Source organism: Nipponia nippon, unplaced genomic scaffold, assembly GCF_047370975.1.
Source record: "Nipponia nippon isolate SJK-2023a ecotype South Korea unplaced genomic scaffold, ASM4737097v1 scaffold_5, whole genome shotgun sequence".
Lineage (NCBI taxonomy): Eukaryota > Metazoa > Chordata > Aves > Pelecaniformes > Threskiornithidae > Nipponia > Nipponia nippon.
The window spans coordinates 85,473,983-85,486,066 of NW_028262369.1; the positions used below are offsets into that span (position 1 = coordinate 85,473,983).

The 12,084-nt window shown below is 40.0% G+C and overlaps 1 protein-coding gene across 6 annotated transcripts in view; it reads right to left on the reverse strand.

Moving 5' to 3' along the window:
- The window catches only part of CNTNAP5 (contactin associated protein family member 5), a 298,841-nt gene that overhangs the window by 134,837 nt on the left and 151,920 nt on the right, over positions 1-12,084 (reverse strand). For all 6 annotated transcript variants that reach the window (XR_015698843.1, XM_087732313.1, XM_087732311.1 and 3 more), the window contains 3 exons: positions 8,004-8,268; positions 5,208-5,357; positions 3,912-4,083 (listed from right to left, as the gene is read on the reverse strand). Coding sequence is in view for 5 of the 6 variants with exons in the window: in XM_087732313.1 (XP_087588439.1) it covers positions 3,912-4,083; positions 5,208-5,357; positions 8,004-8,268 (587 nt within the window). In the remaining variant the exon portion in view is untranslated. The remainder of the gene's footprint in view (positions 1-3,911; positions 4,084-5,207; positions 5,358-8,003; positions 8,269-12,084) is intronic.

The window sequence follows — 12,084 nt, forward strand, 5'->3', positions numbered from 1 at the left end:
TGGGGAGCAGACTCAGCTCTGATATGAATAGATGGGGGATGCCTCTCCTTGCACAGGATGCGTCACCAAAGGACAACGTGTAGGTACCATACAAAGGGATGGCAAAACAGAGACAACTTGAAATGCAGCAGTGGGAACATTAGTGATGCTGGCACTGCAGCTGAGGGCTAGAAACAGTCTCGTAACAGGAGATGGTGCTAAGTAGCCTTCTTCCATCATCAGGACAGTCCATATTGCTGTACTGAACTCCAGATTGTACAATGTCTTAACGTCCTACTGAAAGTACAGAAGACGTGACTTTTCTGTGCATTATCTGCTAATCCCAGCTCTCGCAGATACATCCCGAACTGCCCACTGAGCCAGGACCAGAGCAGCTACTGGGCAGCCTCATTCACAGGCTCGCTGAGGCTGCAAGGAGCCTCTGGAGGTCTCTAGTAAAAGCCCCCTGCTCGAAGCAGGATCAGCAACAGGGCCAAGTTCACTTGTGTCTACAAAAGCATCTTCACTTGGTACTGTCTCCCCAGTCACTAAATGGAAAGAAAGCAAAACTACCTATGTTTCTATGGACATCCCCATTTCTTGTGTGTACTCTCTGATAGCGCAGCTAGTAACAGGGCATTTATTTCCTGAGAAATAGTTACTGAAGGAGGGAAATAACAAATACAGGGAGACAGAAAGCATTCATGCCAAGTTCACTTGAGCACACATATAGTTCAAATACTAGAGATCGGAGATGATGAGATATTAAGGCTTAGTCCCTCAGATGGCTCCATTTAAATTAATGGAGGCTCATCACTTTATACAGGGAATCCCGGTGTGTGTGTGTAGGGTGGGGTGGGGTGTATAATATGCTTACATAACTAGATTCTCTCTCAAAAACATACTGCCAGCATCAATAGTAGTCCCAGTTTATCATCTTTCAAATCAAAGTCATTAATTCTCTTTTTAAGAGCAGGCACAAGTTGCAGTGAGCTGCCTAACCACTGTTTTCAGAGCCCAGGTCTGAATCAGCTCGGCCTACAAGCCTGTAACAAATAAACTGTTTTCTAAACAGAGGCATATTCCTCAAAAGAGGTTTTTTGCTTAGATAACTAAGACAAATGTCCCATTTACATGTTAATTAAGCTACGCAATTCCCACATGCATTAAAATTACAAACACACGTGCTTTACAGTGCACACAGCAATAAATCTTATAATTAAGAAAGGGGAGATCACATTTCTCAGAGGAGATGCTTTTACAGAGTTTTAACACTCCTTATCTAGAGAGAATGAGCAGCTGGATATTGCATCCCTGGAGCCAGACCTTGACTTTCCTATAGTCCAGAGCTGCTGCAATACAGAGCACTAGTTGAATCACGGTGACTAGCTGAATTACAGTGACTGGAAGTGTCAGTCATTTTGTGAAATGAATCAATTTGAACAAAATTTGAAAACATACTCAAGGGTACACCGTGCAGACTAAACAGCAATATAGTCTTTAGATTTGAATTCAAACCTCCTGTTCTCCCAAACTTTCCATCTATAGTTTGTTGTAACCAATTATGTCATAATATAGGCTTGCAGAACCTAAAGTTTTTAAAAATGGTTAGGAGAAACACAGTCCACAAATACTTTCTTGTCCAGCCTTTCCTCAGCTCATCCACTGGCTTAAGATCAATTGTGTTGGCAAAATAACACAAAGGATTTGCCTCCTGTCTGCATTTTCCTTATTTATTTTCTTTGACTTTCACCCCTCTTTCCAGCTCTCCCTTGCTGCTATGATCACTCTTGACTTCAGTACTGCACTAGCAGTACTTCATTCTGTGAATCTTTGAACAACTTTTGTGTCTTCCTGAAATCAATTCTGTAAATTTAACCTCTATCAAGATTGTGTCCCAGATGTGTAAAATGTGCAATATGATTTGGGTAAAAAAAAACAAACAAAAAAAGGCCTTCTGTCTTCCCTGCAAAACAGCTTCAGCACGGTTATTGGAGTTGCCAGACAGGGAGAGAGTGCTGGGTGTTTCACTGAATGAGAAAGCTGCAATCTCCATGGTGCAGGCTTGCACCCTTCCACGATGAGGGGAATTTCTAAACTTCAGCCCAACACTTTCCCACACCACAGGCTTCTCTCTTCCCCTTCAGGGCACCTCCACTGATACACCAAATCCAGCCATAAGAGAATCACTTTTGCAATTATAAATCAAATCCTTTTTTTCTTTTTTTTAAATCTACCTTAGTTTTGTGATCATATCTACTATATGATCTAGGTAGATCACATCTACTATATGATCATAACTACTATAGAGCATATCTACTATAGATCTACCTAGATCATATGAGAGAGAGACATAAATTTAAGGCTGTCTAGAAAACCACATTGGAAGAGAGCACTTTAATCTTCACTAGATCATGTATAACTTTTGTTTACACACGTGCTATATTCAAGGCAATGATTATGTAAAGCACCACCATTCTTATGTTTGGATCCTTGCCCTAAATAATTGTATGGTATGATCACAGACTGATGCTTGTCATCCTTGGGATACTGAAGATGAGGAAGACTCTTGCAGTAGTACCACAAATTTACGTTGTAGCCTGGACTTGGTGACAATGAAGGCACTGTAGACATCCCACAGAACCTCTGCATCGTAGCAGAAGAGTTCTCTTCTGTTTCAATATACAAATATACAAGTTGCCTTTGAATGGTCCACTTGATCTTAAAGAATCTGTTTTTCCAAGAAAACAGCAAAAATGCTTTCCTTCTCTTAATTCTCAGGAAAGTTTACATTTGACTTCCTTTTGTTAAATCAGCTGCATCTTATCAATTCCATCTACCATTTCAGGCACACCAAGTGTGAAACTCGTATCTCCCTGAGTTCAGTCACTGTTAAACACAGAAACAGGTTTGATCAGCAGAGTCAGTATTTTCTCCATACAGGTTAACAAACATTCTATTTTTGTTCATTATTCAAAAGATTGCAGCTCCAGCAGGCTGATCCCTCCTACAGTAAACAATAATGGACATTGGCCTTCAGCCCCACCTGTCTAAGCAACATGTCTGAAAAAAATATGTTAAATGCTTAAGTTCCTAACCCATTTCCAAAATATCCTTACTACTCTCTTAACTATCTGAAATTTCCAGCAGTTCCATTTGCGTTTTTCAGAATTTAGCTAGATTTTAAAAAAACAAAATCAAACCCTATTATTCCACATACTAACTTCAAAGTAGACATTTGCAGAAATAATTCAGAAATATTTAGACACTAAAAATCCATAGGAAGCAAAGAAGAAATTATGAAATACTTCAAAAAAATTGGTTGCTTATTTCCTCTCTACTTTTTATAAGAAAATCTGGGTTTTCTGTCAGGTTTCAGCTTAGGGGGATTCAGATCAGTATTTAAACTGAAATGTGTCTCTGGTAGATACGGACATTTCATCATTATATTGTCCTACTGAATGGGCAGTATGTCACATGATGTGTACCATATCTTCATTGTAAACGTGCTGTACTATAATGGCTAACAAGAAAAATTGTAAATGATCTACTTAAGTAAAAACAGCTAGTATATTAAGGGGATGACATGTTCTAATGAATCAAATAATTTTTCCTTCTCTTTCATTCCCCTCTAAAACTTCAAAGCAATCAAATATTGTTTATGTATAAAATTTAATCCTTTCACCAATCTGTAGTTTGATTGAATTTGCATACTCTATTTCCTACAAGTGAATGTGTAGAAAGCCTCACGTAACTGAAACCATTTCCCCTCCAGTTCTCCTATCTTTGCTGTAATATTTTCTATTAGTAGCTCTATTATGCCTAATATCCGTAATGTTGGCAGATTAGAATTTTCACTTAATGCAACCTGTATTTATAAACCACTAGGATGAAAAAAAGAACAAATACGAGAAAGAGGAAACAATAATTACCTGTCTTTGATGCCACACAGATCAATGTGTAAATCACTAAAATTCCCCAGGGAGCCTTGCTGAACTAAAATGAGGTCCTTGGGCTGGTTATCAATAAAGATGAGCCTCATACAGCCTTGAAAAGCAGTAATGGGATTTAAACATTGGGAATCGGTGAAATTGTCAGGGCACCCTGTGGGAAAAAGAGAAGAGGCAGAGAAGAATATTGGAATGTTCATCTATTTCTGCTGGGATTTCCTGATGCAAGAACTTGGAGGCTCATTATTCCAAGTGTTTTCATTCCTTGTGCTACACAACCTTCTGTGTTATAAATCTTTCAGTAAATTTATTTTTTTTTAAAAGAGTAAAAAAAAAGAGCAGTCACTGGAAACATCAGAGCATGTGGTTTTCACATGTGCTAAGCAAAATCAAAATGTAGGTTTTTTCCATCTTCTTTAAACTCCACAGTGGATAGCAACTGACTCCGATAAAAAAGCTGTGCAAATTTTAAAATCATTCTGGGTTAAATTCTGCTGCTGAGGCAATCCACAGAGTAAAAGGATGAAATCCTGTGGACAGCAAGAAAACCATTTGTATCTGAGCTTCCTCAGTATTTAGCCAGCTCTGAGATCCAAAGCCTTCTGTGCGTCCTCACTTAGTGCTGTATCCAGAGGGTTCATCAAGATCAGAGCCTCACTGTGGTAAGCACTACACAGAAATACATTAGATAAAGAGACAGTTGATGACACTCCCTTTATCTAAATTAACGCTTCCACTCCAAAAAGCAGAAGGTAGTATTTTTCAAGACTGTTCTTTCCATTTTCAAATTTGAGCTAAACCTACATTCATTTCCATGAGAGCACAGTACCTAAATACCTTTATAGATCTGAGCCATATGTCAATTAAGCTCTGAAGTCTAAAGTCACTGAGCCTGATCAGCACAGTAATATCTACAGGAATATTAATAATACTAATAGTCTTCAGGCATTTTAACTAGAAAAAACACTTGTGGCTAACACAGCTATATAGCTATTGTGTGTTTTGCCACCTAGATGCAGGTAGCCATTGGCTACCACTACCAGTAGTCCACTTTTACAGCTGTGTCAGCAGTTCTCCTTGTTTTCTCTATGTCAAGGTTGACCAAGACCCTTTGATCTTCCCACAGTGCTGTATGCACTGCAACTTAATAAGGAGTCTAAAATCAGTTATTACAGCATTTGCTCTTAGCTGCAGAGTGCACCTAGGGAGACATCAGTGGCGAGCACCTGAGGATCTGCATCATGAAAACCTGTCCTGCATCTGCCTGAAACAACCTACCTCCAAAATAGTAGCTGTTCCCAGAGTAAATCCTTGAGGCAGTGGTTGCATGGCTAGCAGTGGCAGCGTTGTTATCCAGCGTCAGGGTAATGCGATGTCTTCTGGCATTGATGTTAACAGAATGCCAAAGCCCATCATGGAGATTGGTGCCTGGCAAGAAGCAAGTACGAAGAGTGAAAAAAGAACTGCAGGAGACCACTTTGTTCTTCAAACCTTTTGCTTCCAGCTTATGACCACAAATGTGCAGCTGACCCCAAAACAGGGAGAACTGGCAGCTGAAAAGAACTCGTTACCTCTGGAAACAAACTGGCATAGAAGAAAAGGCCCAAGAAAGAGAAAGATTTTGAGAATATTTAAGTAGGTCATCTCACATTTTAACCTAACTTGTTTCTGGTACTGCAGGCACTCAGCAAGCTAGGAGGGCCCTTTGTCTTTCTGGTAGCACATTATTACCATTTTGTGAGTGTTTATGTCTTATTTTCAGTCTGTTGGAAAACACTTATAGCTCACAGGAGCGCGCAGAGAAGATCTCTGTTGAGCTTCTGGTACTAAACACATGCCTGAGATTGCAAAGGATTAGACTCAGTGAGATAGTCATACCCTGTCTTAGGCTCCAATATGAAACCTGACAAACTCCAGTAAGTACCAGTAGGATTTGCGTTCCTTAAAACCCTTCAGCACTAAGTTAGTGCGCAGTCTTATTGATGGATATACCGAAGCCTTTCTATATTAGATTTCGACATGGGTCTTGAGAGAGCTGGGATTGTGGCTCTGACCAGGAACCTATGAAGGTACATGAGAGATTATTGCACTGGGTAGCCTCTTTCTCTTCTAGACACTTGTGCAAAGTGGGAAATAACCACTTTGTGTCCTTATTCTGAAAATCAGTGTTGCATCTCATGGCTCTTGAAACAGCACCACACAGCTACAAAGAAACTCCACATCCACTATTCTGACAGCCATGAAAATCAGTGGGCAAGCTTCTGAGCTCACATACAGTGGTGCAGATCAAAAGTAAGCTAATTGCAGCTCAAAATACGCTACCACCAGGCTGGAGTCACCAAGACCAGGCACAGACTAGTATTTACTCCCCTCTCTAATGGAATATTTTTCCTTAATGTAGCTTTCAGAAGTAACAAACGAGCACTTAGTGACACAAAGAGGTGTGAGAACAGTTCAAAACAAAATAAAAAAAATTGTGGGTGCTATGTGTATGAAAAGCTATTTCGTTATGAATTTGAAAATAAGACAATTTCCACAGCAATGGCTGTTAACGCATGGACAATTTCCATAGAATAAGAGGCCGGCTTCCCAGCAAAAATGGATGATTTTTCAACTAGAACAAGTCCATTTTGAAGTGAAATCTTTTACTGAAGTTTGAAAAGATGTCAAAACAAAACAGGTCCCATTTGGGGCAAAAATAGGTCCATTCTTGAGCAAACATGAGTTTATTGTGAGTACCTGACATCTGCAGAACATGGCACTTGCAATTTCTGCATATTTTCCATGTGTAAGTAGGCAGTTTAGGAATGTTTTGGATAGCACCAAAGGCTGGGCTCAGGTTCATAATTTCAGAACTACGTAAAAACAAATACACCCAACCAAGTATTGACATTGTCTCAGCTTTGTCAACAATTTAATTAGGACTGCAATAAAGGCTGGAAGCTCAGTTTTCAGCATTCAATTGCAGCAAGATAAGGCTGTAGCAATCTACATGAATAAGGATAGATGCAGGGCTGCCTCGTTTTCTATCATAAAGGCGAATGAAACGTATATGGAACAGCTCTGCTTTGACAACTCTGTCAGATTTTCTCTCTGCTTCTTTTAAAAGACACAACTGCCCTCTTTTAGTCTGTACTGGGAATATTTTAATATTACATATTTTTAAACAGCTGCTCTTTTAGAAAATACTATTATTATTATTTAGTTCCATCTGAGTTCCATCGGTCTATTACTCATCCACCTTTAGAAAATGGGTATTCAACCTATGCAGAAAATGAATTTCCCAGTCTCCCACCCAGCATGGCTGCATAGCAGCAAGGGATGTGCAGAGGCCCTGGGCTAAGAACATTTCTGTTTGGGATGCAAGCATGGCTTATATAGGTCACACTGGGAAGGCAGCTGGGCCACTCTGGTCCTGCCTCTGTTGGACGGTCTGAAATTGTTTCCCTGTTGTCTCTGGGAGCCAATGCATAGCTGTTCTGGTAAGTGCTTACAAGCAATTTCCCCTGAATTTTAGGTCAGAGAGGCAACACCATTCCACCCTCTTGCATCCCGCCAGCTGCACGAAGCAACTTGCAAACTGGCTAAGGAGGCCAATGAGGGAGTGTGAGGAGGGGAAGCCCATAGTCAGTCTCTCTTCTGAGCATACTGTAAAGGGAAAGTGTACAGCTACAGTCAGAGGAAGAAAATCAGCTCTGAGGCTGCCTTAACTTGTGCTGGGGAATGGTGCAGTGGCTGAGCTGGCTCCCAAGATGACTTCAGCACAATCTGAGGATGGGAAACAAAAAGGTCTTCATGTGGCCTGACTGAAGAAAATTTAGCGTGACTGTTTAAGAACACAGAGGCTGAGCTAATTGTCAGGTACATTGAGTCTGGAGATCTCAGGATGCCCAGCCTTCCATGCTTAGACCTACCTCAAGCTGCACAGAGTGGTTCTACCACTGGAAAGCAAGAAAAAATTTAAAAAGAGAAAGGAAGATTGGGTGCTTCCTTATTTCACTATCCTTTCATCCTGTGGGGTGAGACCTTTGTATTTTAAAGGGGGACAGATGAGAGTAAACAAAACTAAAGTACCTTCACTGATTTCCACTGGGTTCTCTGTCTCTTTCTGAATAAGTAGTGTCAATCTCCCACTATGAAGGTAAACCAAGAGAGGTCCCGAATTTTCAGACAATTCAGTGAACAAAAGTAAACCGTCTTTATTCCATGTTCGAAACTGGAAGCTGACTGACAAACCATCAATTTGAGGAGTGCCGGGTAGTAGCAAGTAGCTTCGACTGGTGCTCACAAAGGTGATAGGAACAATTTGTGGTTCTGAGCAGGAAAAGGTCACGTTCCCCTGCAAATAATAGAAAGCAAACATAATCAACGTGAGCATTTTTTTTTTCAGTCATCCCACAACATCCATAGTCAAATAAGCTCATTGGATTTCTAATGGCCCACAAGGTTGAAATAGGTATTGTTATTCAGACACAAATCTTTGGAACTCATTAGGAACTGTATCTGTCCATCCTGGGAAAACATATCTGACTTCAAAATTTTACTTTAACCCCAAATGGAAGAGGGGAGGGGATCAAAAATCAAAACCTCAATTCTTAGAAGGATCTAAACATGTCTAAATGTCCCAAATCAAGACCATGCCTGGGTGCAGAAGGGGTCATTTGGTAGCCCAGACAGACCATCTCTACATGGCCACATCTGCTTTGTGTTTCCCAGCACCTCCCATTTCAAGCTCAAGTTTAGTTTTATGTCAATACAATCAAACTCATTTGGATCTATGTTGACTGCAGGAACTGACACTGAAGCACTAGCAAGTCCACTTGAACCTTTCTGTGCTCCAGGATATGATACAAATGTCCTGCATTGGCTCTGCACTGATGGGACTACAGGGGTGTGAACAAAGCAAGCTTCAAGTGAAACAACAAAGCATCCTCCAGTGCACAGGGATCCAACCAAACAGACTAGATTTATTCTAAATATAAGCCAAAATACAGCCATTAATGACAGTACTTTTTTGCCAATTTACACCAATGCTACATAACCTTAAAAGTAGAAACTCACTCATGTACTTGAATCTACTACCTGGAGTGAAACATAAGGCAAATTTCCTGCATTTATTTCAAATATTCAATATATAACTTGCAGTAGCACTACTGGTTATGCTTTCTTTTACTCAGAGTGACACAACCTTGTGCTACTCTAAATAATAAAAGTCCACTTAATAACACAGATAATTAAAAATTATTATTCTGAAATTATTTCAGAATTCATAAGAAAACTCAAAGAAAAAGTCACTTGAACACAGTATTTATAGTGGGATGAAGCAATAGTGAGGTTTCCTGGCCAGTTCTAGGTCTCATGATTTCCACGGGGCACTTTGAGGAATTATTAAAACATTACATACACAGCAAGCCTGGTGAAATCCAACACCATTTCAACGCCAAACTTAGTTGATTACCTCAGTCACCCAGCCCTGAAATCAATGATGCTGTTTGCCCAGCAGAGCAGCACATTTAGTCAAAGCAGTCAGCAGAACCTGTACTAGCATGTATCACTGTAGTTTGTAGATGAACCAACTCCATTGTTTTGTTTAGTTGTTGTAGATTACCCAACCTGGTCATTCAAGCCATGTAATAAAACCTTAACAATATATAAAGCCGGGATGCATTTAAGGAGCCACGTCTTTCAAAGCCACTCCAGGAGATCGTTGCAGCCAGCTTGCTTTGAACTAGGCTGCTTCGTAAAATACCAACCGGAATCTGACAAAAACATGGGAGTAAAAGGCTTTCTCCATGGCACCACTTCTCATCAGAGCTGGTACCTCACTCTAACAGGTTAATTATAATGAACAGCACTTGATGGATGTGTAGGAAGTTGCACAGTGCTTGGGGAATTCCTCTCTGAAATCACAGACAGCTGACGGAACTTTTCCCTATCTCAAATGCCTTTCTAGTTTTTGTTTTAAAATTGAAAATAAAAGTGCCAGAAAGAGACCAAGTTATCACTGGATGAAACAACCCTTGATAGATATATATCTATATCAAGCTATTTATGTATTCCCTGCCCTGTTAGGTGCAAAATGCTCCATTCCAGATTTAGCAATGACAAAAGGTATACATGGGCATATCATGTTAGAATGAGTTTTGAGATATAATCCAAAGCTTATCCAAACTCACATGAACATTAGTCAGGTGGGGAGTAGAACAGAAATTTGGTCTCAATCTTTTAAAAGTTTCTACTACCTGCTGGGTTTTGCCTGCGTAAGAAATACCACAGGCTTCTTTTTGTTATTGTTGTTATATCTCCACCTCCATTTTCAATTGAATTCATGACAAATTATACAAAACAAAGACAGTCAACTGCAGTGATACAAACAAATATGGTTAACTTTCTCTAGAGCTTTTTAAAGGTTTAGACATTTAAAATGCTGATGACAAATTTTTTTGGGAATTTTAGACCTTTACAGCGATTCAAGTAACTCAACACAAAGTAGTAAGACATTTACAGATCTTATATATATGTAACACCGGAGCTTGGAGGAAAGTTCAAACATTACCTGAGACTGCACTCAAGTATCTAATTTGCTTCACTGGCAGTGGGACGCTGTAAAAAAACGCAAGACTGTAGAGGGGAGGATTTGCAACATTCAGACAGGATTTTTGTCTCAAAGCTCTTCGCAGATTTTGCCTACCAGGAGAACAAGCTATGCCTAGACTGACTTAATGGTGCCAGAGAAGGTGAATACTAAGATGAAAAAACATGTCTGCAATGCACAACGAACTTTCAGGTGACCTTAAAATAAGCCAGTAAAGACCCCGTGTAGTCAATATGCTTTCAGCTGTTTGCAGCAGCACCATAGCAAAGCATCCCTGATGCATATGCATGGGCCCAAATACAAGGTCAAATTTCTGTCCGCTTTTGATATGAGGTTCTCAGCACGTGCAACTAGCCGTAAACTCAGGGATTGTTGTGACCCCTTGAAAAACTCAGTAACACCTCTAGTCATTCACACTAGCTAGTAATTCATGCTATATGGGATCCGCACAGAAGTCTTGTACTGGGACAGGAGTGGCAAAGAGTGCTGAGAGAACCCATGGCCAATACTGGGACATATGTGCAGGATCTTTGCTTCTCCTCCCATGCTTAACCAGGTGAGACTTCAGGCTCTGTGGCCTCTCCATTGACTACACTGAAGCAGAGCAGATGTGATCCCACCTGCCACAAGAACAAGCAGGTGGGAACACATAAAGGCAGTGCTGCAATATTCTGTGTACGTGGGACTAAAGGTACATTTGGGGGATAGAAAAGAGGCATGTTTGCCTTTTAACAAGGTATCTTTGTTACTCTTATTCAAGAATTGAGATCTCCATGATGTAAGGGGCCAATAACTAATTTTAGTCAGAGCTAAAAACTAGCCAGGGCATTGGGGAAAAAACATTAAATAAACCAATTGAGGCCATGGGAACTTAAATCAGTTCAACTGACTGATTTAGGAGGGAAAAACCTTCATAAAGCAGCATTTCAGAGCAAAAACAGATGATGTAGTTAATGCACACAAAAATAGCTGCTGATGTCCTTACACTGACCAACGCTGCCTACCTTCCTAGAGACAATAGCATGAAAATTTGAAAAAGAAATACACAGCAGTTACTTTGAAAAATGTTCATCCACTGAAGTGGGATAAGTTCCCATTACTAAACACTGTTAAATTTGCCCTGAATGTTTTTCTCAAACAAATTATTCCAGCAAGTCTAAGTTAGAAAAGTAAACAGCTGTCCCTAAACCTGCATCTGATCAGGAGCATTTTGCTTTAATTAGCAGCAGTTCTGGAACTCTCCAGGGTACATGCAAGACTTCTGGCAGACACTTGATTTTATAACTGAACCCAGTTTAACTGAAAAGTAAAAGCTCATTGGCTAGGAAATGGGACAAAAAGAATCTAATCCCTAGAGAAAATAAAGGAGACGCTCAGCTCTACCCAGCTGTTGGAAACTCCAGCTATCATGTGGTGTTTGAGAATTCCATTGAGTCCATCGTCTCCAGACTGATTAATGACTCCTCTAATAAGCAGTGAAATCTTTCCAAAAGAATTCTTATTGTTCTTACAAAGAAGAACCTTCTGAACCTAAAAATTCAATGGAGATATTTGCAATTT